General features: G+C 41.8%; 1 protein-coding gene across 9 annotated transcripts in view; it reads left to right on the forward strand.

The window, feature by feature from the left end:
* R3HDM1 (R3H domain containing 1) overlaps positions 1–27,958 on the forward strand; it is a 642,394-nt gene that overhangs the window by 289,942 nt on the left and 324,494 nt on the right. For 6 of the 9 annotated variants that reach the window (XM_069225061.1, XM_069225066.1, XM_069225062.1 and 3 more), the window contains 2 exons: positions 16,003–16,157; positions 17,933–18,034. In XM_069225061.1, coding sequence (XP_069081162.1) covers positions 16,003–16,157; positions 17,933–18,034 — 257 coding nt within the window. The remainder of the gene's footprint in view (positions 1–16,002; positions 16,158–17,932; positions 18,035–27,958) is intronic. The other 3 variants (XM_069225063.1, XM_069225068.1, XM_069225070.1) reach the window with 1 other exon arrangement.

The following is a 27,958-nucleotide window of genomic DNA, read 5'->3' on the forward strand; positions in this document are numbered from 1 at the left end:
ACCAATATAGAAATACGTATTGCCTTAAAAAATGTGACATTAAATCCACTTCATGGTCATTGTTTTTAGTGTAGATTTTAATGTAAACTGTTTTCACTTTTGTCACACTAACTACAAGGTTACCACAGCATATATTTCGGTCACCTACTTTACTTCCCATCATGTCCATTGAATTCTCTGAATGAGACTTTTGTTAATCACATGAAGTCTGTTCACACACTATTTGTTATCTGGTACAAACAACCCCATGTAAACATGCAAAATGGGAACAATATATAGTGAAGATGAAACATGTCCATCCAGAAATATACCTGCTTCAAACATGTGGCCATTTACAGTAATAGTTCTTTATTTTAGCCTATATGCACGTATTTCTGACAATATTTCTTTCAGCATGTTCTGTACTCCCTTGAAGTTTTTTTGTATGTATGATAGATCTGGGACTTTTCAAACTTCGTATTAATTATAAATGTGCATAAACATAAAAAATGCTAATTTAATCAGACTAACAAAAAATGCTAATTTAATCAGACTAACACTTTATTGTTCTACTTACTCTGGTCATGCAACATTTATTCCACTTTGAGGCTACACATTTTGTGACAGTTGGGTTTACGGCCTCTAGTAGCAAACCTTTTCATCCAAATTTAAAAATAAACCTTCATCCACAGTATATCGCTCAAGTGATGTATAACTACTAACATTACGTTGATCTGATGCCTGCATGTGGAATATTAAAAACATATTCTAAGGAGCTGGTGCCACCTGAGCTCAAGTATCCACCTTTCTCTGGAACTCTAGCGTACGTTGGCAGGGTCACAAGGGGAAGTGCAGATAGGGCCTTTGAGCACATTAGTACGAGGCAGAGATGGGGACACTCAGTTTTAGGTTTCGTCTGATTAGCGCTTGTGCTGTAGCAAAATCTTTTGTATTAAAAAAATAAATCTTAAAAGGTAGTTATAGCCCGCGTACAGCCTTTCCATTACTTGGCCATTTGTAGGCTTCCCGGGACACTCTCCTTTTCTTGCTTCTCATTGTTCAGCAGCAGCCTCTGTCGTTATATGGCTGCACTTCCTCCCTTCGTTCCTCAGCTGTTCCTTGAAGCTTGGACCAAGTATCCTTTTCGGTTGGCGATTAGCGGCCTTACACTGTCCGCTCGCTTCTGAGGTCGTTTTTTAAAATTTTACACACCTCATACGAGTGGATGTGTGCTCCCTATCGCCTCCCTCCGAAAAATGTTTTTTGAGGTTATTTCGCAAACTTGATTTTTTTATTGCACGTTTAAAACGCCAACAGTTTTGAGGTGTGGACATTGTGCAGTGAGTTCATCTGTGATGCTTCTGGTTATTTAAAAGCCCACCTTCTACATGTAAAGAGCACCCAGAGTCTAAAGCGCTCGGGTGTCGTACATAGAGTTCAAGTAGTGTGAACATTCGTGCTAAAGGGTTTATTCGGAATAACGATGAGGCAGTACTAGAGCAGATGCAATAGAGCACATGACAACGCCCTATGTCGCTTCCTCAACAGATTTAACTGTGAACAATATTTCATCCTGCACACTGAAATTGTTTAACCTCTTCGCTGCCAGGCCTTTTCCCCCTCCTGTGCCGAGCCTTTTTTTTGCTATTTGGGGCAGTTCGCGCTTAGGCCCTCATAACTTTTTGTCCACATACGCTAGCCAAGCCAAATTTGCGTCCTTTTTTTCCAACATCCTAGAGATTCAAGAGCTACCCAGACTTTGTGGGTTCCCCAGATGGAGGCCAAGAAATTAGCCAAAATACAGTGAAAAATTAGTTTTTTTCAAAAAAATGGGAAAAAGGGGCTGCAGAAGAAGGCTTGTGGTTTTTTCACTGAAAAGGGCATCAACAAAGGGTTTGCGGTGCTAAAATCACCAGCTTCCCAGCTTTCAGGAACAGGCAGACTTGAATCAGAAAACCCAATTTTTCAACACAATTTTGGCATTTTACTGGGACATACCCCATTTTTACGATTTTTTGTGCTTTCAGCCTCCTTCCAGTCAGTGACAGAAATGGGCATGAAACCAACGCTGAATCCCAGAAACCGCAACATTTCTGAAAAGTAGACAAAATTCTGAATTCAGCAAGGGGTAATTTGTGTAGATCCTACAAGGGTTTCCTATAGAAAATAACAACTGAAAAAGAAAAATATTGAAATTGAGGTGAAAAAAACATAAATTTTTCTCTACGTTTTACTCTGTAACTTTTTCCTGCAATGTCAGATTTTCGAAAGCAATATACTGTTACGTCTGCTGGACTCTTCTGGTTGCGGGGATATATAGGGCTTGTAGGTTCATCAAGAACTCTAGGTACCCAGAGCCAATAAATAACCTGCACCCTGCAGTGGGTTTTCATTCTATACCGGGTATACAGCAATTCATTTGCTGAAATATAAAGAGTAAAAAAATAGCTATCAACAAAACCTTTGTATTTCCAAAATGGGCACAAGATGAGGTGTTGAGAAGCAGTGTTTATTTGCACATCTCTGAATTCCGGGGTGCCCATACTAGCATGTGAATTACAGGGCATTTCTCAAATAGACGTCTTTTTTTACACACTGTCTTACATTTGGAAGGGAAAAATGTAGAGAAAGACAAGGGGCAATAACACTTGTTTTGCTATTCTATGTTCCCCCAAGTCTCCCGATAAAAATTATACCTCACTTGTGTGGGTAGACCTAGCGCCCGCGACAGGATATGCCCCAAAACACAATGTGGACACATCACATTTTTTGACAGAAAACAGAGCTGTTTTTTGCAAAGTGCCTACCTGTAGATTTTGGCCTCTAGCTCAGCCGGCACCTAGGGAAACCTGTGCATTTTTGAAAACTAGAGACCTAGGGGAATCCAAGATGGGGTGACTTGTGGGGCTCTGACCAGGTTCTGTTACCCAGAATCCTTTGCAAACCTCAAAATTTGGCTAAAAAAAACACATTTTCCTCACATTTTGGTGATAGAAAGTTCTGGAATCTGAGAGGAGCCACAAATTTCCTTCCACCCAGCGTTCCCCCAAGTCTCCCGATAAAAATGATACCTCACTTGTGTGGGTAGGCCTAGCGCCCGCGACAGGATATGCCCCAAAACACAACGGGACACATCACATTTTTTCATAGAAAACAGTGCCTACCTGTGGATTTTGGCCTCTAGCTCAGCCGGCCCCAGGGGGGGCAGAAATGGCCTAAAATAAATTTGTGCAGGTTTCTGCGGATCGGCCTAATACCAATAGGCCTAAAATAAATTTGCCCCCCCATCCCCCCCACCCCACCCCCCCACCTCCCGGAGCTACCCTTGCCTACAAGGTCGCTCCCCTTGCGTGACGGCGCAAAAAAAAGATCCCTGGTGTCTAGTGGTTTCTGCCCCCCTTGGGGGCAGATTGACCTAAAATCGTCCGATCTGCCCCCAAAGCGGGCAGAAATGGCCTAAATACAATTTGCCCCTCCACGGGAGTGACCCTTGTCCAAGGGGTCGCTCCCCATCTGTAAAACAAAAAATCCCTGGTGCCTAGTGGTTTCTGCCTCCCTTGGGGGCAGATCAGCCTAATCAAAATAGGCTGCTCTACCCCACAGGGGGGCAGAAATGGCCTAAAATAATTCCGCCCCCCAGGGAGCGACCCTTGCCTAAGGGGTCGCTCCCCTTGCGTGAAATTCACGCAAAAAAAAACAAAAAACTCCCTGGTGTCTAATGGTTTCTGCCCCCCTTGGGGGCAGATTGGCCTCATCAAAATAGGCCAGGGGCAGAAATGCCCTAAATATAATTTGCCCCCGAGGGAAGCGACCCTTGCCTAAGGGGTCGCTCCCCGCCTAAAAAAAAAAAAAGAAAACATAACAAAAAGAAAATAAATTTATCCCTGGTGCCTAGAGGTTTCTGCCCTGGGGGCAGATCGGCCTAATAGTAGGCCGATCTGCCTAATAATAGGCCGATCTGCCCCAGGCCTTCCCAAAAAAAATGCCCCCCCCCCCCCCTGGGAGCGACCCTTGCCCAAGGGGTCGCTCCCCTTGTGTGAAATTCACGCAAAAAAAAAAAACAACTCCCTGGTGTCTAATGGTTTCTGCCCCCCTTGGGGGCAGATTGGCCTCATCAAAATAGGCCAGTCTGCCCCCAAGGGGGGCAGAAATGGCCTAAATATCATTTGCCCCCTAGGGGAGCGACCCTTGCCTAAGGTGTCGCTCCCCACCTAAAAAAAAAAAAAAAGAAAACATAACAAAAAGAAAAAAAATTATCCCTGGTGCCTAGAGGTTTCTGCCCCCCATGGGGGCAGATCGGCCTAACAATAGGGGGCAGAAAAGGCCTTCCCAGAAAAATGCCCCCCCTGGGAGCGACCCTTGCCCAAGGGGTCGATCCCTTTTGTCAGTTTCAGTAAAAAAAAAAAAAAACTCCCTGGTGTCTAGTGGGGTTCAAAAGCCGGATTGCAAGCAATCCGGCTTTTGAAACCCTGGGAGAGACTTCAAAGGGAAGGAAATACATTTCCTTCCCTTTGAAGCCCCTCCGGGCCTCCCCCATGGGATTGAAAGAGAAATGCTTTGCATTTCTCGCAATCGCGCTGGAAGGAGAGCTTCCAGCGCGATGGGGGAGACCCTGTGACTAATCAGCTTGCGCGCTGACGTCACAGGGGGGGTTTGGGGGGGGGGTCGGGGGTGGAAGGGCTTTCTGGGAGCCAGAGCCACCCCTGCCCAACTTAGGGAGTTTAACAAGGCTATGCTCCTCATTTTTGTGCAGACCGACCCTCCTGTGACTTTGAGTCCAGTAGGGGTGGGGGGGGGGGGGGGGGGTCGGGGGAGATGCAGCCAACTTCATGATACGTTGTGGACTGGACATGACCGACTCACTGGGCAGATCGGTTGTGTCAAGGGTGGCCTTGAAGTGCCGTGCTTGGTTGAGGACATCTGGCTTTTCAGGGGATGGCCAGCAGTTGTTTATGGACGTGCACTTCGATGGCACTGATCTCTTTGGAGACAAAGCGGACTCAGCGCTCAAGCACTTTAATAAGTCCCAGGCTACAGCTCGGTTCCTTGTCTTCGCAGCTGTTCCTCGCCCCCCTCAGTCTGCTTTTTGCCCCTTTTGTGGGAATGGAAGGGCACCCAACTGCGTCCTTTTTCCCTCTAGTCCCCATGCTGTGTATGCTGCCCAGCCTCTGAGCGGCCACGGAATCCAATATGCCCATGGATCACCCACCACCGCCGCTTCCAAACCTTCCTAGCCAGTCCCTCCATCGCAGACCAGTTAGAGAGGGGATTTGACATCACCTGCTCCACAGGTAATAAATCACGATAGACAGGTGGGTTTTGCAAATTGTCCGAAGTTACTCCTCCCTCCCCTTCAAGGCTACTCCTCCGGCCATGCCACCATCCTACGATCAGATGATGGCACATCACTAGGTACTTCTCCGCGAGGAAGTTACTGCTCTCTTAGCCAAGGGAGCCATAGAGAGGGTCCCTGTGCCAGAAGTAGATCATGGTTGCTATTCCCGCTACTTCCTGGTGCCCAAGGTACGACAAGGGCCTTTGCCGTATCCTAGACCTCCTGCCCCTCTATCTTTGTCCTGGGTTTCGGTGAGCATGGCTTTGAGGATGCTGGGCCTCATGGGCTCCTGCATCCTGCTAGTCACACTTGCCAGTTTTCATGTGTAGGCTCTGCAGTGGGACCTGAATTTCCGGTGGGCGCAGCATCAGTGGAATGTCCCCAATATGGTTCAGAGGGAACTGCGCAAGATCTGCAGTGGTGGCTTTCGAACCCTGATTGGGTCAAAGACAGATCCCTGTTCCTTCCCCAACCAGATCTGACAGTAATGGCAGATGCATAACTCCTGGGATGGGGCAGCCACATGGGAGAGGGGGAGATCATAGGTGTCTGGTCTCCAGCAGAGCCCGGGCTCCACATCACTTTTCTGGATCTCAGGGCGATCAGGATTGCATTGAAAGCTTTCCTTACCTCTCTCAAAGGGAAAGTGGTGCAGGTTTTTCACGGACACCACCACCACATGTGGTACTGCAACACGCAGGCGTGATGGGGTCTTGGGCCCATTTTCAGGAGCTTTCTACGGCTCTGGACTTGGCTGGAACATCAGGGCATATCTCTGGTTGTTCAACATCTGCAGGCTCTCTGAATGCCAGAGCAGACAATCTCAGCTTTCGATGCATGGTCGATCACGAATGGCGTCTCCATCCAGCGGTGGCGCAGGGTCTCTTTCAGCAATGGGGAGAGCCTTAGTTAGGTCTGTTCGTCTCTGCAGAGAATCCACAAGGTCAGATGTTTTGGGCACTGGAGTTTCCAAAGCTGCACTTGATGGCAACACTTTTTGCCTTGAGTGGAACTCAGGCTCCTAAATGCCTTTCCACCAATACCACTTATGCCCAGAGTTCTCAAGACGATCAAGAATGACCGGGCTCAAGGGATGCTTGTGGCTCCAGACTGGGCACAAGAGTATCTTATCCCAGGCTTCTGAGCATAGCCATTGATCTTCCACTCAGACTGCTTCTTCGGGAGGATCTCCTGTCGCAGCAGCAGTGAACGGTTCTCCACCCCAACCTGTCCAGTCTCCACCTCCTTGTGTGGAGATTGAACGGCGACAGTTGACAGCTTTCGAACTTTCGCCCAAAGTCTGCAATGTTATCTTGGCAGCCAGGCATCCCATCACCAAAACAGTATATGCCTGTTGTTGGAACAAATTTGTGGCATGGTGTACCAAGTCTGTTTATCCCCTTTCTGCCCCTCTGTCTGAGGTTCTTTTATTTGTAGTCTCTCTTGCCCAGCAGGGCTCTGCTTTAGGCACCCTTAAAGGTTACCTGTCTTGCCATTTCTGCTTTTTCCAGACTACCAGATCAACCCTCCTTGTTAATCTCCCATTGTTGGGAGGTTTTGAAAGGGTGTTACCCACATGTCTCTGCCTACCCCATTCATAATGCACCACTGGTAGGGGGAAATTTGGTACTCACTTAACTTGGGTTCTCCCTTCGAGCCCCTTCACAATTGTCCTCCGTGGCTTCTCACTTTAAAGACAGCCTTTCTTATTGCCATCACCAACGCAGAGTGAGTGTCCTGCAAGCTCTTTCTTCAAAGCCACCCTTTCTCTCGGTCTATATAGACAAAGTGGTGCTTCATACCAGGGTCTCTTTCCTCACTAAAGTTGTCACGCCCTTTCATGAAGGCCGATCTATCACTTTGCCTACTTTTTATGCACCTCCACCCTTCTCATGAAATGAAGAGACTCCACCGTCTGGACCTAAAAAGAGCATTGGCACTCTACCTCAGTCGTACCAGAGACTTCCGGGTGGAGGATCAACTCTTTGTTGGTTATGTGGGTGCGAGGAAAGGGAAGGCTGTATAGAAAATGACCATCTCTTTAAGGGTTGTTACTTTCATCAAAATGTGCTAGTCTTTGGCTAAAAAGCAACCCACTGATGGTTTGCCTGCTCACTCCACCAAAGCAACTGCTGCAACCACTGCATTAGCATGCAGAGTTCCAGTCCTGGACATCTGCCAGGCAGCAACGTTGGGTGTCTCACACACATTCATGAAACACCACTGCCTGGACAGTCAGGTCCGCAGGGAAGGCTACTTTGGCCGTTGGTCCTGCAGGACTTCCTAGTATGAGCTTGGTTTGCAGACCCAACTCCCAGGATGGTATTGCTTGGGTTTCTATTCTAAGGTAAGGAATCTGCAACTAGAGGTCTCTATCCCAGTGGTTCCCAGCCTGTGGTCCGGGGACCCCTGGGGGTCCGCGAAGCCTTCTTAGGGGGTCCGTGACTGCTTACAAAATTAAATAATATCAACAGATTAGGTCCCCAGCTTTCAGCAATAACTCACTGGGGGGTCCCCGGATTCCAGTAGTGATAAAATGGGGGTCCACAAAAGTCAAAAGGTTGGGAGCCACTGCTCTATCAGATAAACAAGTTAGTTACCTTCGGTAATGAATTATCTGGTAGAGACATATTCTAGTTGCAGATTCCTTACCAGTCTACCTATTCTCCCCCCTCTGCGAACTGATTTCCAGGGACAGGGACTCCCTTTCAGGGCCCTAGTTCTGGCGCACCAATCTCGGTGTTCTTCATGGCTCCACGCTTCTGGTGTGCCAAGTCATAAAAAGAAACAGATGTCAGTGCGTTGTGATGGTGCCTATATATGACTGCGACGTCATCACGGAGACCACAATATGGTGTAGACCGACGCCACCTGATGGTGTGCAACAGTACTGCTCGAAGAAAAATCTGCAGATCCAGTCTGTCGCCTGGGGGCAATTCTAAGGTAAGAAATCTGCAATTAGAATATGTCTCTCCCAAATAATTTATTACTGAAGTTAAGTAACATGTTCTTTATGAACATTTTCCTTAGTGACATATGTCAACAGAACCATGGACACCCAGGACTTCTGGACAGCGTAGTCACATTTGTTGTCCTGTTTTCTGTCTTGAGTAGAACTTGCACATGTAAATGCATCTTTCCAGGCCTTGGCATAGACCAGAGGGTAGGAGTAATTAAAAGCATGATGTAAATACTATTGGAAGTGCAATTACAGTGCCCGGTGCCATAAACAGCCTTTCTCAGTGTTGCTGTTAAAGACATTTTAAAATGCACTCTTATGCTGTATGTATGCAGCCCATTGTCACCGTTTGAGAAGACCCTTGATTCCAGAGTGTAATCAAAATGCAAGAGCTGTGAAGATGTCTATAACTCGTTTACAGGATCTGTTTCCAGACCTCTGAGTGACTTTGAGGAGGCAGTGACACTCTGCATTGTCTTTTTTTCACTATGCAATCTGATTAAAAACACTGACTGAAATCTCAGCTTTGCAAAATTTATATTAAAATAGGCATGTATAGCTCAGCGGGTTAATTACATTGCAGCATTGTATACAAACTGCAGAAGGCGGGCTTGGAAAACTCCAAACGCCCCGCTGTGGAGCCAATTCATATTTTCCTTTTCCAAGGTCCGTACTAAATGCTTATCTTCATGTCACTCCATTTATATATTCTGTTTTGATATCCCTTAAGTAGTGCTGTACATGTCAGTCTGATTACCCTTAAGAACAGTGTTTTTTTTTCTGCCACCTCCCTTGCCCTTCTCCCTGCTCTCCAGTATGTGTGCTATGCAATATCTTTAAAAAAAAAAAAAAAGGCAAAGCATATTTGGCATAGGTGAAACCTATTGGTTTGGCCAATGCTTTGTCCTTTCTTCAGTTGACTACTGTGTCCTTTTGAGACTCACACACAGATGATCACACCAGTATTATGGTGTCCCAATTTATGTGGCTTGGAATCAAGTGCGGCAAGGGAACTAACTACAGTGGCGGATCCATAGAGTTTTTGAAGCATAAGGACTGAAAGTACTATGTATGCCCTTAAGCTGCCCAAGAAAAATAGTTAACCCAAGCATGTAGGAATTATATTTTTTGATAATGCAACTTCTTCGTAGTAGATTGTGCATAAAAATAGAGGCCCTTTGTTCTGGAGGTTCTGAAAGACTTGAAGAGAGCAATTAAAACCATCTAAGCAAAATTAGCGTAGGATCTCTCCAGAAAACATTTTCTATTAGGATTTGTGACTGGAAAGGGGCATTCAAGGAATCAACACTTCATCAAAAGTAATGGTCACACAAAATGAAAGACCGGGCATTGATGGCCACATTGTGCAAACCAATTGATAAGGAAAGAGATTTGAAAATAAAGGCTGACAGGTTTCAACAGGCTGGCTACTGTAGTGCTGTAGTAGGAGGAATAGAGTAGTGTTGATCCAGCGACTTCTGAATAATGCCATTTTAATTTAATGTCTAAAACTTTAATGCGTGTTTAAAAAAATAATTATTATTATTATTGCCTCACTACCAGAGGTGCTAATGATGCCTGCATTGCATATAGTCAATACGGTATGTATGTGGGAGTATTAGTTATGGTTTGTGGACCTTAGCTGCCAGTCTTGCATTGCGATTTAGTTGTTAACTATGCATTTGGAAGGTTTCTTTTGGTACCCCACCAGACTGTTGGTGAACTTTGAAGAGCAGCAGCCACTTTTGAATCATACCAGCAACTAATGTACATATCCTGAGAGTTGACCCATTAGAAGCCAAGTTGACATGTGAGCCTCTGGGTACAAAAATAGTCTCAAGGACATACTATTCCAGGTGATAAATATCCCATCATCTCCGTAGTTGAGCTCTGGGGCCTCTGGGAGCAATATGTATGGTATGTTTATGGTTCATAGATCAAAATAAATGGCCGAAGGTGGTACCATGCAGAACAGATGATTTGTGCTAGTGTGCATCTGGTTTTGCAACAGGTTGAAACAGCATACCTCAATATGTACTCATGTTACATTATTTTTTTTGTGTGACAATAAAAATAAATAAATCGAAGAATACTCTGACAGCAACTTTGCAATGGCCAGTTGACCTTTACCACAAACTGGAGACTTTGGAGGCGTGCTAAGTTTTCTTACGGTGTTGGGGATGGACGTCTGAGCTAAGCTAGATGTATGTTATTGAAGGTTGTGATAGAGGACCCCCTGATATGTGAATGACTGTGTTATGCATAATTGCTCCCACCTGAAAGAGGCAATTTATAAGCCAGAAAGTGTTCCATAACAACACTAGATATAGGGGCCTTGGTGTGATTACATCCCAGATCTTTGAGCTTATTGGTTAATGAGACATGTTGGGGCATACTCAGACTACGCTGCTAATATGCACATGACTCTGTCTGCATTTTGATATTGTTGAATGTCCCAAAAATTAGTCTATTAAAAAAATAAAGAATTTTCATATTTTAACCAGATAAACAAAAATGTTGTGTATCCGGTCGAAATTCATGCCTTGGTCATTGGTCTGTGATCACTTAACCCTCTTAAAGTCTAAAGAGAGCTAAAACCTGGTTATGTATGAAAAAGGGCAAGGCACAACCGACATCGGATGTAGTAGAATCCTCAATTCACCTAAACTACGTGAGGTTAAATTGATTTCTTCTTCGGACTGGAATGATGCAATACAGGGGAATATATGCGGTTGAGAACTTGCACACGGTGTAATGGGAAACTTCAACCTTCTGCGCAAATACAAATACTGATGCCCTGAGGAAGTGCACAGGTGATGAACGAAACGTGTTGGCTTTTGTCTGTTATGCTGAAGTGAATAAAAGATCCCATTGGAGCAACATATGTAGTCAGTGATTTTGACTTGGCAGTTCAAACTGGACTCTGCTAAACGGTCCCTATTGGTGCAAAACCATGTCTCATTTCCGTATGACTTGTCCATGTCTGCAGTGGTGAAGTTGGCATAAATTTTGAATGGAGCAGAAACCCTTACTAAATCCATTGCCAGTAGCCGACATTGGCAAGCATTTTATTCTTCACCTAGGTGCTTTGGTGGAGAAATATTGCTAGAAGCATCTTACGTAGCAAATGGTGCAATCTCTGATGAGCTTTCATGAACTACAGACATGAGTCACTTCACATTGGCATATAGCTCTGTCATTGTTGTACTTCTCAAGTGGTGTGTCCTGACAGGAAATTAAAGAATGTCCTTGGATTCGTACAAGCTTCAGGTTCCATGTGTGGTCCGTCACATTTGGTCTGAAAAGGTCTATTCCTCATGTTGTACTCCAGCAAAAGGTTCCACAAACTTTTCTGCCTCACCACAAACGATGTGCTTGTTAAGGAGAGGTGTGTTTGCTGATGGAAACCTTAAGTGGGCATCATATGCCTCCTCTATGTGTTTTGACAAATAAGAATGTGGGATTGGTTCGTACCCTTGGAATATTTACACACCATTGACAGAATCAAAGTTTTTCTCAGGTGATGAGCAAAGAATAAAGGATAGAGCAGGAAACCTTTTAACGAAAAAGGTGAATAACCAGTGGTTTCTCATCTAAGCCTCTCACGATGCCTAAAACAAAAATTTGAAAGCCGGATTAAGGGAAAGCTTATAGCTCTAGGGTTCCAGCAGTTGCATTATCAATTTGAATTATAGTTCTTGTGACCATGGCGCCGCTAAGGACAAACTGAATGTGCAAAAGTTCAGGAATGACAAAGTTGCAATCTTGTTGCTTTAACTTCTGTTGCCTTGCACACAGCCTCTTGCACGGGCACACAAGAGGGAAACCTGTGCCCCTGCACATATTAGAAACTTAATTTGATACTGCTGCATCAGTTAGAATTTAAACAAATCTTCAAAAACATAACGATTTGTGCTGACTTTGCTGAGATCTTTGTATGTACCTCCTTAAAAGTACGTATACTCACAGAAGTGTATGAAGTCCGTTCTAAGGAATTAGATACATGCCTTTGTACTTCAGTACAGTTCGAAAAATAAAGCAGAGTGGTGTATTCTTCATTTGTCACATTCTTCACTTGTTAAATGCAGGGCGAAAGGGAGAGACTGAGTGGTGCAGGAGAAGAAAAAGTTAAGTTTTAAGGGTCAAATTTCAATTGCAGGGGTCAGCAAAGAGGGGACTATATGTCGATCATAAGATGGGAAGATGTCAGCACTAAATGTATGCCAGTAATCTCATAATATTGTTACTCTGAGAAAATTGTTTGCTTCTCTGCTTCTTCTAGGTTCAACAGAGAGCATTAGAAAATGGAAACACAATGTCCAGGTCATTAAATAGATGTAATTTTATCTGCTTTATTTTAGGTTTGCAATACAACTGTAATAATTCTAATTGCGGAAATACATGAAATTTCACAATGGATTTATGTAGTTCGAAGCGTCACTCTGCCTTTACTCCATCCCTGTGTTTTTTTTGTTTTTTTTAGACTGTTAATATGGACATCTTTAAGATAAATAGTGTTAGTACACACACTATCTCTTAATGAACTTTTTTTTAACGCTGTGAAATAAGATAAAACGTCGCTGGCTGTTCAACTGCACACATCAAGACTGAATGTCTAGACCTCTTTTCAGTCAAAGCCACTGGTTGTAAGGCAGAAGTGACTGTCTATTAGACTTTTTCTGATAGAATCGGGAAAGTGGTAGCTCAGTTGAATCACAGAATACTTTACCTGTTCTTCGGAGCACTGTTGTTTCGAGTAGAATTTAATGTTTGGGATTTTTTGACATGGCTGGGTCCCTTCACATCAGTAAAAACCTTTTGGTTTTCTCGCTGTTGCGTTTTCTTTTTTAAATCACTTATGTTTTCCAATATTGAATGAATGTTTTGGCTAGCTTCATCCCTTCTGCTATGGGTAACCAACGGCCCATAGTTTACTTGAAAATCAAGCATGTCTTTCCCTGTAAATAAAAAAAACATGCACTAAGTTTTGGAGTCACCTGTTTAATTTAAAAGTGTGCCATAAAAGGCCAAGGAGATGACTCCCCACCACCACAAATTTAAAAATCAAATATGTTAAAGAAGTGCTCATGATTAGTATTGGTTGCTGACATATATTTTCCCTTTTTTGTTTTTGTAGAAAATAGTCAGGGTTTCCTTAATCAGCAGTGGAATCTTACACAATATATCTGTCATGGCAAAAAGTTCAGTTGACATCTGTGTTGAAAAGCTTGATCAGAAATACTTGGACAAGGGCCTCCTTCGTTGTATGTGGAGGTTTGTAGCAGTCGTGAATCAAGTTTTATTAATAAGCTACAGTCTCTAAATTCCAATAAAGATTACTTATGTAGTCATTTGATGGCACTTCATTCAAGGTACTCAGGTGGTGAAAAGAGTATATTTGTACCACTCTAGCTCCTCTTGTTATGTTGGTGCAGTGCCACCACCGGTTCCACATTTCTCCAGGAATTTCACGTTTTGTGGATTAGAGATTGTCAGTAGCTTGAAGAGAGAGGTATTCAGAGCATGTTCTCCTTCTAGCATTCAATGTAACCACATCCCAGACTCTGCGGTCTTACAAACATATAACATCAGATTCCTTCACTTAACCCGCTTGTGGGTTCTACTGAGGGAGGCCCTTTTCTTAGGGCACTGGGATATTTGCAAGTGATTCCTCGCCTGTCTTTGCAGGTTACTCCTTTAAAAATGAGAGATTCAGGTTGACGGGCAAGATTGGTGATTGAGTTAAACACTTTCTGCTGTCGTCTTTTGTGCACAGCAAGACCAAGTCATTCTGTACCACTTATTTGTTTAATTGTATCACTTGCTATTTTGCAGCTCATAAAGATGGCTAAACTGTTGTGCGAAGCGTTGTATGGAAAAACTTTTTCAGTTTGATGCATCCAAAGTGCCTCAGGACCATACTTTGTAGATTGATTTTCACAGCTTGAAACAGGGAGGGTTGGGTGGGGGGTGCGCATGTCCCAGCCTACAGAGTCTCAGATTTTCTGACATCTTATTGTTCTCCTGATGCTGGAGTATCATGTGGCCACTTCCGTTTCCTGGATTACATCTCCATATCTGAAACAAGCTTGTTCACTCTGACGCACAAAATGATTGGGATGTCTAATTCTGACATCTGCCATATCTCCTGTGAAAATTCAGAATGATGCTCCCTAATTCCTTCCGCCGCTGCCTGTTGTCTTCCTCTTGCCTTTGTCCTCCTTCATGCCTTTTTCCCTTGTTCTGACTTCTCTTAAACTTATGTCCTTCCTCATCTGAACACGTTTTCTGTACCTTCTTCAAGGTCTGCTTTTTCGTGGCCCATTTGACCGTCTGCTCTTAAAGAAAGGGACGAGGTTTCTGTCTTTGATCCACTTATTTTCCCTATTTCTTTCATAAAGTATGTGTAGGCATCTCTACGCCTCTTTGCGAGTTATGATGAATGTGAACTGACTGAACATTTGTAAACTTATTCTAGGTGTAGAACTTGATCATATGTGGATGGCAGTTGTCTAGTGTGCCAAGACCCCATCAGGTGTGTCAACTGCTATTATTGGAACCAAGATTGGCATGGAAGTACAAGTGCAAGACAAATCATCCAAAACAGAACCTGCACAAAAAATTACCCTAGTATGTGCTTCTCTCATGGACAAGAAAGAAAGTCAGTGGGATGTTCAAGACAGAATGATGCAACAAATTGGAAACCTAATCCTCTTCCAGACTAGTGGTCTGTGATTGTGGTTAGGGTAGATTGTGTTTTGGATTAACTGATTAATTGTACTCTTCCTCTAGATGTGTAGAGGTTGTAAGAAGGCAGCTTAACAAAGGGCGTTGCCAAAATATGTAGCTCCATACATTTATATGTGGTTTTAGGTTACTTTGCCCCTAGTGTCTGGCTTGATCTATTTAAGAGTAAGTCATTTACATTCAACCTCGTATTCTGCTCAAGACAATAAGAAGTGGGCCTTAGTTCTTGAATCTGCTGAGTGACTCCTACTGTGAACCACGTCGGCTACAAACCTCCACTTTAACAGATTTTTGCATCACTGACTATTTTATAATTCAGAAAGTAATTATTTCTACTATTGGAAAATACCACACCTTGCATATTGAGACTAATTCATATGCGCTACATTTTCATTAAGGAGTTAAAGTGGATTTAACATTATTGTATGTACGTATGTGAGACATTACCTAAAGAAAGTAGGAAGGAAGGTTCCTTTCCTAATGGCAAAGCTTTTCCTTTTACCGAGTGGGTATTCCTTTTCCCAGAACACCGCCCCCCACCATTTGTTCAGTTCTAGGAAATTCCTCTGTCCATGTGTTGTAGATCTGTAGAAATTAGGTGCAGGAGTTTAAGTATTGCAGCCTTCTGCTCTTGAAAGTTCAGGAGTAAATAAGGTGCCCGACCAGTACTCATTTATAAGAATAGATTTCATTACTGGATTGACTAAATGGAATGGCTATTCAAAGATGTTGGTAACCAAAAAGTGTCTGTGTACCTTTTAAAGAAATTTGTCTTTCCTAAATTGGTTTATTTTTTCATTTTTATCTGATATGTCAGCAAACTGAACATTTTCTGAATACTATTTCATAGTCTTCTAATAAAGTGATTTTGATCTATATTATAAATGTCTAAGGAAATAATTCTTCAATGTATGTTTTCCCCTTATTGCTGCATATAAAATTACTGTCCGTTGACACTAATTGGAATATCTCTTTTCTGTAGGACATCCCTTTATAAATCCAGATGGTACCCCAGTAGTGTACAACCCTCCAGTGTCTCAGCAGCATGGTAGAACACAGTTGCCTGGATCTGTACAGCAGCAGCCCCCTCCTCCGCCACCTCAACAACAGCAACCAACTAATCACGTTATGACGCAGGTGCACATCTCCATATCTGTTATACATTTAAAAAATATGAATTTTTTCTATTGAGTAATTGTTTGTAGACATTTTCCACCTTGCTAATTACATTACATTTCATAATTAAATATGTATTTTGCACATGTTATATTGAATGCCATCTCAGTTTAAGATGAACTGATAATCGTAGTCTGGCTCTTCTAAACTAAACAGAAGTGTGAGAGTCTCTTGGTGCAGCAGGAAAGTTTTTTGTTAAACATGATAGGTAGCATTGTCTCCCTCTGCGTGTCCTTCCCTGTTGCCCAACTATGTTTCTTTCACAATCCACAGCCCTCTGTTTTCACTAATCCAGTGTCTTCTCACTTAATTGTCATCGGGATAAGTGCCTCTAATGAGTTTTGTTTTGCTTCATTTAGCTGCTCAAGGCATACCTGCTCAATATTCAGTGACATTACATAAAATTATTTTATTAACCTATTTTCTTCTCTCGCCATATTGTCCTGAGTAGTACCTGGTAACGGTCTACTTAAATTTTTACCAGATGTAAAACAGTGACCTGGCCTACTCCTACCTATTGTCATTTGTTCCAAATTTAAACAGTGCACTCCTGGCCATATCTTCTACTCTCAGATCAGAATTAGGGTGAGAATGTGGCCAATACCATAATTTAAAAAAAAAAACTGTTGAAAACCTGGCTTCACTAGCCTAGCAACCAAACTTGTTTATGGGTAAAAAGATCACAGTGGTCTACAGGAGTTCCAGGTATTCCGTGAGCAGCTGTACTGTGCGCACACAGTTTTAATATTGTGCCCTCATGCTACTTTCCCCTATCTTGGTGTTATCCATTTTTTGTTAAATGCTTATGTGTTGTACTCTTTTGTGTCCTATACTGGTCACCCAAGCGCTGAAGAATACTTAAACTAAATAGTAACATAGTAGAACATTCAGTTCTGCCTGATAATGTTTTATGAATTATATCTGAAGAACATTAACGCTTGTGTTGACTTACAAATCCTTAGACCACAAATAGGCTAAAATTCAACATTCACCTTTCAACATTCACCTTTGATCCTCTCCTCTGGGACTGGACCAATATTTCAAAATCAATGGTGATGGAGGTAGTATGCCATGAAGAAGTAATGATGTCCACAAAGGGGCTTAAACCTTTGGCACTGCCTTTTAGCATTTTTAGACTATAACTTTTGAAACCTTGTATGGTCCTACCAGGCAGTGGCAGCACTTCCTGCTAGATGGTTATGATAGAGAGCATCATATGGTCTACATATAGTTGAACGGGCTTCCAAAGTTAATTTTCCTTTACATAATGATTAATATTAAGTAAAATCATTTCTAAAACATTTTATTATGCAAATCAACATGTTAATCGTAGATATGTGTAGTGTAAGTTTGAAATGTCATGGTGTGCCATACATTAGTAAAAGGTTTGTTGTGTTTGTAAATCATTTTCGGGTCATTTTTTACACTCATCACTGTGTCCAGCTGTAGTAACTTTATTAGGACTTGTTGTTCCATAGTGAATGCTTTGATACAGAATGGTTATTAATTGTATGAATGATACTACCTTTTCAAAAGCTGCTATGCACTCCTTCTACTTTTAGCATTGTACTTAACCTTTACGAAATTTCAGAAAATCCTTATTTCTGTTTTGGAGCACAGTAATGGCTGTGTGAATGCAAAAAGCTCTCAAAGTATAAACCTTAGTAGAAATGTTCTGACTTGTGTCTCCTTTTTCTTTTGATATTAACATGTCTATCAAACTGTTACTTCTTCAGCCTATTCGGCCTTTGCAGCCTTCTTCGCAGTCTGTTCAGTACTCTGCAGTCTCTTATCCGCCCCCGCTCCTGCCAGTCTCACCTACCCAGCAGTATACTGTGGTACTATATTTTCTCCTCACATCCAATATTACTGTTTGTGCATGAGCGAATGTTGTGTAATTATTCCTTTCACCTCTTTATGTTTGATCTATGTATTTGTATCTGTTGTTTGTTCCAAAAACCATAAAAATACTTTTTCAAAATGTGGATAGTTATTCACATACTTTAGAAAATATAGTTACAACAATATTAGTTGACTTTACACTATTGGGGACGTTAAATTATTCTCTTGGTTTTGAACTGACACAAGCAACCCAGACAGTCATGGATGCATTGTCTGATTGTGTTCACATCTTAAAGTTCATTTTGTTGATTGAATACTCTAAATACTTTCTCTTTTTAAGCATATATTACCTGATAAATATATTATTTGAATATTCTGTTTTGAGAGTATGGTCCATACTGGAATCAACTAGACTACTCTTCTCAACAGTCTGTTTTTTTGTGAACAAGAACTTTTGCATTTGAGCCTGCAATTGTTTGAGAGCTTTCTGTGAGTGTGTTAATCTGTTGTAGTCTGTTTTGAGTCTAGTGCTTGCCAGTAAAAACCCTCTTGTGTTTTTTTAGGTCTGGCATTGGCCAAGGCCTTATGATGTTACTAACATTATAGGTATGATCTCTTTGTAGGGGCTTTTAGCTATCCTCCTTCGTCCCAAGGTCTGTTATTGTATCATTTATATTTTTCTTCTACCCACTACAGCATGAGTTGGCCCATTTTACTTTAGCTCTCACTAACTTAAATAAAAGTGACTGCATTTTACCCTTTCCCAGGGAGTGCTTCAACACACAAATAAGTTACATTTGGTGTCAGTTACTACTGAGAACAAAAATTATATTTTTGCTTTTAGCACCAATTTCTTTTGTTAGATTTAGGTCAGTTCAGCAGCTTCCCCTACAACAGTTTGTCAAAATCATGACAAAACAAGCTTAGACAAAGCTGATAGGCTGTCAGCCAATGCCAGACCTATTTCCTTTACTAATACTTTTGGTTTGTTGAAATTGACCTTTGGGAGATGAATCATTTAAACTTATTCTCTGAATTTGGTTAATAGCTATTTCTTAGAACCTGTTCTAAAACTGCTGAAGCTCCAGTGCTCCCAATACAGAATTGGGAAAGCAAAAATCAAGAGAATTTAGTCATGTTGTACACCATGTATCCTCTTAAAGAATCTGTTATTCATGCAAGATTTACTTCCCATTAAAACCTGTGTTCCTTTCTTGTGTTCACCTAAAGATGCCTTACATAGTAATATTGCAAGAGTTTGTGTACCAACCACAAATGCTTTCATTTATTTGGTTTGCTTTATTTCTGTAAAATAAAGCTGCTTAAAGATTGAATCTTACACTGTTTTTTTAAACACCTTTGTTTTATCTCAGCTGTTTAGTTTACACAGACCTGTATTGCTTTCCTCTCAAATTAAAGCAAACTTGATCCTGTGTTTTTTATGAGTCAGCTAGCCAAGACTGAATCTGTCTAGACATGTGGTCCAAGTGTGTATACACGCATTGTATTTTTTACTGCATGGAGTTTATGTGTGAAATTAAAGTAGGTGAATCTGCAGCATTAATCGTACAAGGTAAATTATTGGTCACAATGTTTGGGGTCGGAAAAGGATAGTGGGATATTTTATTGGGCAAATGTAAGCAGACATTTTTCAATACATTTACTTGTATCTTGATCCCTTTTTCCTTTATTTAGTATGACATGCTTGCTTTGTCAGGGTGCTTGTGTAATTTACTGGCCAGTCTTTTAAGGATGTCTTCATTGAGTGTGTGAACATGAGAAGGCACACAGGTGGTCTTCAGCCGGATTTAGTCTAGACTAAGGGCCTCATTACGAGGCTGGTGGTCCGGCCGTCGGCCCGACAGCCCCATGGTGGGAAGACTGCTGAGTCCTGGTGGTCTTCCATCCAGGACTATTGCAACTTTCCCACTGGGCTGACAAGTGAGAACCAAGGATCCAGCCGGTCAGCTCAGTAGGAAAGGTGGGATAGTATTGCTCTCGGCTCATAATTGAGCAGAGAGTGCCCATTGCAAGGATGCTGGGCATGGGGGCCAGTGTGGTGCCCATGCCTGCTGTGGCCCCCTGCGCTTGTTCTCCGCCATCCTTTTCATGACAGTTATACCGGAAGGCTGGCGGAAAACAAGGTTGTAATCAGCAGGGCGGCGCTGAGTTCATCACCACCCTGCCTGATTACAACCAAGACCATAGTCACACCATCAGGATTTTAGATCCTAGCAGAGACGGCGGTCGGTTGGCGGGTTTGCCCGCCAACCTTGTAATTTGGATGTCAGACCACCACAGACGCGGCATCCGACCGCCACTACATAGCTGCAGTCATAGGACCACTAGCTTCGTAATCGGGCCGTCATGCTGGATCAAGACTAATCACGTAATCATAATTGTTTTAAATGTGTGTGAAGTGGGGCCATCCCATATCAACCAAACACTGATTTTGTAATGTGTACTGATTTTTGTTGGGCTTATGAAACTCAACTCAAACGTATGGTTTCTCAAAAATCAGGCAGTGTTGAGTGCATCAAGTTACGTAGCCAAACTTCCTTATTGTGTAGTTTGGAGAGGCTGTTGAGTTTTTGAAAAATATTTCTATTACAGCTCGAGGTGGGGTGTACATAATTTGCTACTTTTTGCTTGACTACTTGTGACACTGGAGTGCACAATTTCATTTTGCAAGAATTCACACTTCAGACCATCTCCATCATTTTCAGCTGTTCACTCCGTACGAATCTGAGGAAACTGTTCTAGTCACATTACTGATGGAGTCATTGCCCAGTCTTCCTCTTCAGGGTTATCAAGTGACTACCAATCACTCAACCTTGCTTACAGCCTTTAGTGGAAGTTATATTTTTCCTGCTGTGACTAATCAGGTTATTTATGTTTTTTAAATTATTTTTGCACAACATATTGCCTTTAACTGCCAATGTACTATAGGGAGCCCTTTATCAACTAGGTTCTTGTTTTACCAGTACTTTTTTTAAACAGTAGCACCATTTTGGCTGGTTTAATTTTCTGCTGTGTTGCACAGCATTTCTGGCAAACCAAAATTACAATCTTAATTTTGTACAAGAGATATGATGCCTAACTTGGAAAAATCTCAAACTCAGTCTTGACTTGCATGCCATGGGGCCTTTGAGGCTCTCCTATATGAAAGCTGTATTTTCCGAAGCACTTTATTATATTCTCAATAGTCTTAATCAAGCCACCAATGTAAAAGATTTCTAGGCAAACCTGGCTAGTTTGGCCTTGGAAGTGAATAAGTTAATACCCAGATCATGGGCCAGTTGGATTTCATTAAGTATCTGAAGCTGCCTTGAACCAAGCCTGGTTTTAAGTCTTCTTGGGAAATCTATTTCTACAACTAGCACATTGGCAGCTAGGACTACTGTTTTAAAGGATGCTTTCTAGTACCCGGTAATCACTTCCTCTGTGCCACTTTATATTGAAAAAACAGAAGAGTTAGAAAACCACATATGAAACAAACACATAATAGGGCAGTGATTGAACCCACATCTAATGGATTCTCCTGCAAGACTATCCTGCATGAAACATACATTTAGGTGTTTTAATCCGTTTCTGCCAGGCCAGTCACACATTCTTCTGGAATCATTCGAATGCAACACTGTCAAAAATTACATTTGGAATTTTGGGCATTTCAAGGATATCATTCAATGCAGCATTCATTTTTGACTGATCAGTTTTCATATTGAAGTCTCCTGCTATGATCAGTACACTTTCCTGATATTATGACTTTAGCTTAGATAGTACGATTTTGATTCCTTTTGTGGATATAAACTCACTAACATTAATTTTGCACTGCAATCCATATCTATTTGCACCTCAGTTACTAGTGACTACTCGCTTTTATATTCAATCTTCCTTACAGTTCCTAACACAGCATCCTGCTCCACAGAGCCTTGTGGTGTTTAGGTCAGCTCTAAATCTTTTCCTTCGTCTTCACCAGACAGGGAATTAAAAAGACTTCTTGCAAAGAGCAAGAATTTTATTTGGGCCATCGTGTACTGTGCTCATCAAATGCAATGCCTTTTGTCATGCAGTAGTCAACCCTATGGGACTTGGGCCGTGCAGTTTACCTATGCTGTCGGAGGACCTTTGCAGTGCAATTGCACAAGCAGTCCAACATGTACAAAATGCATCTGAACAAATTCTGTATTTTAGCTGGCCACCACTGATGATAAAGCTCTCCACCAAATTTTCCTTAGATGGGGCTAGACCTTTTGGTCTTGCACAGGGGGCTTGAAAAATAGCAGAGCTGGGGCTTGCTCCTTGGGATTGTTATGCCTTGTCTGCCAATTTTACCTGCAGTACAGTCATTTTAGGCATTAACCCAGAGGCCTGGCATTTTGGCAGCAGCAACCTTCTCAGTGCTTATATTTGAGGCAGTCAGGACTGAGGACAAGGACAACAGCAGCAGAATCACTCCTCTTCAGGAAACTCTTCTAGACCCTTTTAGTTGACCCCTGAGCCAGAATCTTAATTAAACATCTACCCTACTGGTGTTCAGTCATGTTGGAGCAATAGGTCTTCAAGGTTGTCCACTATGGTTCTGCCATCCCCCTTTTTTGGAACACACCCCCTGTTCCCATTTGGCAGGATCCCTCCACATCAGAGTAGATTTCACTCAATAGACATCATGCTGACAATGAGTGGCATTTCCATCGAGAGATTTCACATGGCATTTTTGCCCAGTGGGGCGCACTCTTGATTTTCCTTTTCACTACCTCAGAAAATTGACAATGCCCTGAGTTTTGCACTCTAGCTTTTCACTGCAGGCAGTCAATGGGAGACCCATTCTAACTTCGAGGGAACTCAAGCACAGATCACTCTGATAGCCCTGGACCTGGCTTGGAGGGTCTGTGATACAAATTTACTGCCCCTCAACATATGTCCTCCACTTCAGTTTCTTCTTTGGAAGGATCTGCTATACCAGTAGCAGGACTGAGTACTACACTTGAACCTCTAAAATCTACAGTTCATGTATGCAGATAGCTGTTTCAGCTGAGAGTTTTGGACCTTGAGTCGAAGATGGTGGACATCATTCTGACTGCTCTGTAACCTGAACCAAATCTATACATTCAGGCTACTGTGCTAATTTTGTCACCTGATGTGTGAAGATGCAAGATGACTCCCTACAACTGAAAAACTGTCTGCAGTTCTTTTGTTTGTATTATGCTTGTCTTGCAAGGCCTTACTGTAGGCATACTTAAAGTTTACTTAATGGCTTTTTTGGGGTTTCTTAGTTTGTCTGGTCAGTCCTCAGTATTTAAATTGTTTGTGATTCGTTTTTAAAATGACAACATAGGTTCCCTGCTGCTGCCTTCGTTATACGGCAGATATACCTTAAGTTGGTCTTGACGTTTTAAGTGTGCTCCTTCGAATCTTTTCACTGCTGTAGTCTGATACATTTGATAGCGTTACTCATTGCAGTCCGTTACGGGCTTCATATATGTGAGCTGCAGGCCTTTCGAGTTTAGCGTCTGGATGCTACCTTTTTTCCTTGACAGGCTTGTATTTATGACCCCTAGCATCCTTTGTCTTGAACGTCAGGTCACATTTTTCATGTGGGTCAGTCAGCCGTGATCTGTGAGTTCTTTTGTCCACCTCTTGTCCATCTAAGTAGATCCTTGCATGCCTTTAGCTTCTGCATTGAAAGGACTAATGCATACCGCATTGATGATCAGTTGTTTGATTTGCCAATGCAAAAAATGAAAGGCTTTCAAAAAATTTACCTTATCATGATAGATTGGCCTTAGCAATCAAACTATGTTAAGTCTTCCTCTGTTTAGAGCTTAAAAAGGGTCTCTGTACTCATGCCACCACAGCTGAAGTCAGCTCCGACATCCCTCGTTCGGGGTCTTCCTGTCTTAGACGTCTGCCAGGCGGACACATGGGTATCCGTCCTTACTTACAACAGGCACTCTTGTATTGATTCCTAGCACCTGAGGAAAGGCCATTTTGCATGCTCAGTTTCAGCAGGCCCTCTGGTGTCCAATGCTCACACTCGCCTCCTTGTAGGGTATAAAACAGCACTCACATGTTACTATCTCAGATTGTTGGAATCAGGAATGTGAGCTGCATCCTCCATTTATGAAGATGGAAAAGTCATGATCCAGTCCCCAGAAATCGAAGAGAATGTCTCACATTGTTTCATATTCTGAGGACCGTCAACACTTCTAACATGTCTAGTAATCTTGACTCTGGTGCCAAGCCTAGCATTTATACTTGATACCATGGTGGGTTCATCCTCCTCCATTTTCCACTCCCTGTTTCCACATGAAACCCACTCATATCTGTGGGGTAAAATATATTGCATAATTACATCATACATGCAGCTAATGGGAGTCATAAGCTGGAACAGAGCTTCTCCTTAACTGACACAGATTGGAATGCTGTCAAGGACCGAAGCAACATCCGTCCTGTTAGCCACTATCACTCCTTGATGCAACTCCATTACAGTAAACAAACCTCCAGGTCCTGTCCAGTTATACCAAAACAAGAGCACTTAACTGACTATTCAGAAAGACTCAACTACCTGAAAGTAGGATTCACATTGTGGTCCAGTAAATCCCCTCTCACGTTATTATAGCTACTCAGGAGTAGAGAATACATCTCTTATACAGGCCCCAAATGGTAGCAGAGTCACCTGCATTACATGATAGAAAGTCTGGAAAAGACTCTTTGCATCTCATTCTTCCAACCCTATAAACACTTCTCCAAGGGACTGCCAAGTCCTTGCCCCTGTTGCACATCAGTCCACCCCTTCACCAGAAGAGCCCGACATAATCACCAGACACGGGGTTTATCAGTATTCCACTCACATTATCTCTGACACACTCCACACAACCTAATACTGTGTTTACAAGTCCCACAATGTATCCTTTTACTATAGTTTCCAGAGCTAAACGTCTTGAATATAAAAGTAATTTGCTCAGCAACTGCAGAATTGCTTGAACTGCCCACGTTCAAGTCTTTGCCATTGACGCTGTTGCTCAACAAGTGTACCTCTTTCATACCACTGTTATAGAACATGTTGTAACATCCTCAAACTCAGTAGGACCTGAGCAGTTGTGGTGGGGTACATCTTTCTACTGAAGTTCTTTACAAGCAAACTGATTAACTAAAATTCCTCTCTCCGATGAATCAGTCTGGAAATTCCAAACACTACACTTAAACCTCTAACCTGGATGTCTTCTACCACACTTCTGACAGCAAAAAATTGTATTGATGGATTCTTTGATTACAATAGGTTGTGTGTTTAGTGAATTAATCAGACATTATGGGCCAGATGTATCATTTTATTAAATTGTGATTACCTAATTGCGATTCCCTGCGAATCACAATTAGGTTATCGCTATTCTAATGTATGAAACTCATGGAGTTTCATTTTGCGTTTCCTAATGACTCACAATGCAAGCTACCTCTTCATTATTCATGAGGTTGGTTGCAATTTGCGACCCATTGGTAAACGCTAAAATAACAGGGATGGTGGCCTGCTGGGATCAGCAGACCACCATCTTGGTGATTGCTTTTAAATAAAGCAATCTTATTTTTTTTTTGTTTTTTAATGCAGTTAGTTTTCCTCAAAGGAAAACAGAATGCGTTTAAAAAAGAAAAATGAAGAGTTTCTTTTCATTTTTTAAGAGTAAGCAGTGCTCTGTGGGACCACTGCCTGCTCTTAAAAACGTTTTCACTAACATTCTCAAAAAGGATGGGGTCCCTTGTGGACCCCTTCCTGTTTTCAAATAGGTTACCACCTATTTGAAGTAGGTGTAAAATGCGAATGTTTTGCGACCACATTACGGTCAGAAAACATTCCTACATACCGCTGCGATTCGGTATAGGGAAGGAACGCCCTTGACACAAGCCCCTTCCTAATACCGAATCAGTATGTATGTGCAATTCTAAATTGTTTCGTTAACTTGTTACTTAATCGCAAATTGGGATTAATACATTCCAAAATGCATTTTTGCAGTCTGCGACCGCAATAATGCATGATACATATGGCCCTAAGTGAGGTTTCAATCTCAAGGTGGAAAAAGATGAAGAGTGCTGCACAACTACCTTCAAATATTCTCACCAAACAACCACGTACTGAAAAAGTGCACCTTTCTCTGGCTTCATTTAAGTAAAGAAGCACCACATATAAGTCTCAAACCCTCTCACTTCAGAACGGTCAGACTACTTATTTCTTCCAAAACCTTGACATTAAAATCCCTTCCAATGCTAAATTGGATTCAGAAATTGTAAGCTTTGGAGTCCACAAATACATTAACAAAGAATATTGGCAAATATAGTAGGTCTAGTTTTCATTTATGTATGCCCAAACAAGCATGCACATGGAACAATGCAACAGAATGTTTCTTCTGCTTCCATGTGCTCTAGCATATTTGGCATTGTTAACTATTTTAGTGTTGGAGACTTTTCAGAGCATTACTATTGTGGTGGGGGATGTCAGATTCGTCAAAATTGCAATAAGTTCTTTAGATGTTCTTATGGCATGTGGGTAGTAGTCTATGGTCATAGTTACTTTGCTTATATTGCGCACAAAATCTGTTCAGTACTGGGGCCAGTAAAAGTTTCATGTCTCAAGGCCATAAACGAAGACCAAATCAAAGCAACAGCTTGATTATCCAGTGGTATTGTCAGTCCACTCATTAATGCAACCCAGCTAGACATATTGCAAGCCTGATTTTTTAAGCAAACAATAGATGATAGTATCTATGTTCGTTCAGAGTAATAGCTATGATGTGGGCGATTGTCATACATGAAGCTCCAAACGTGATCGATTACAGCATATCTCTGCATGTTTAAAGTGATAAAGATTTCTCCTCCTTTTTGGAAGAATTGGTTTAAACATTGTATGATACCTACCACCACATTCTAATCAAGTGTGACTGAAAAACGAACTGAATGTGAGCCCCTGGGCCAGTCCTGCTAATTCATTTGTTTGTTAGAATACTCTCAGAGTTAAGTATTAAATAATAGGGACATTTTTTTATAATCCCTTGTGTCGGAAGCGTACATGTGAAAAATATTACTTTTTAAGGCCAAGACCAGAGGCATGTAGCTTATTGAAGACCAGAGCTGGAAGTGAAAAATATGTACTTGTAACTTCATGCTCAGTAAGGTAGAATTGACTTGTATGTCCCATGATAACAAATGTGAGCTGGGATTAAGGTCTAGATATGATTTGTAGAACGCAGACATTTTCACATCCCATGTTTATTTTTTCAGATTTGATTATATTCAGAAATAAAATTTCATGGACTGTATGTGAAGAAAATAAAGTGCTGAAGTTCTGTTTTTATTTGTATTGAGATGCAATATAGAAATTGATGAACTGTTCTCCAAATAAGCACAGTAGGCATATGGCTTGATAACCTTACAACCATTGACGTTCTGAATATTTGCCACCTTGTAGTGTTGTGGCTGAAAGGGCTAGTCATTTTTTTTATTAGCTATCGAAGATATGCCTAATAAAGAGGATCTTGAGGTTTTACATTATTACACAGGTTTCACATGATCAGTTTATATTGTTGCCCACTATGAAGTAGCACATGGATCGGGGCCATTATGCAACTTCATCTGACTCACGTTTTATACTTTAATGCTCTGTGCACAAGAAAAATTCTAAGCCTAGCGTGTCTGAATGTAAAATGCCCAAGTACGTCCAGCCTGCAGAAATGCTTTTTCCATTCAGTTGATAAGTTTGTTTGAGTTAGGTTGTTGAATGTGATTTTATTCACACCTGGAATGGGAGATCTGCAGAAAAGCGAGACAATGGACCTAAATTATTTGTGGTATGATATCCAATGTTTGGTTGAGGTCTTTAAACAGAAATGCAATGTTGGTTCAATCACAGTGCTGCGTGCATACCATGTTGC

Source organism: Pleurodeles waltl, chromosome 3_1 (genome assembly GCF_031143425.1).
Source record: "Pleurodeles waltl isolate 20211129_DDA chromosome 3_1, aPleWal1.hap1.20221129, whole genome shotgun sequence".
In the NCBI taxonomy this organism is placed as follows: Eukaryota; Metazoa; Chordata; class Amphibia; order Caudata; family Salamandridae; genus Pleurodeles; species Pleurodeles waltl.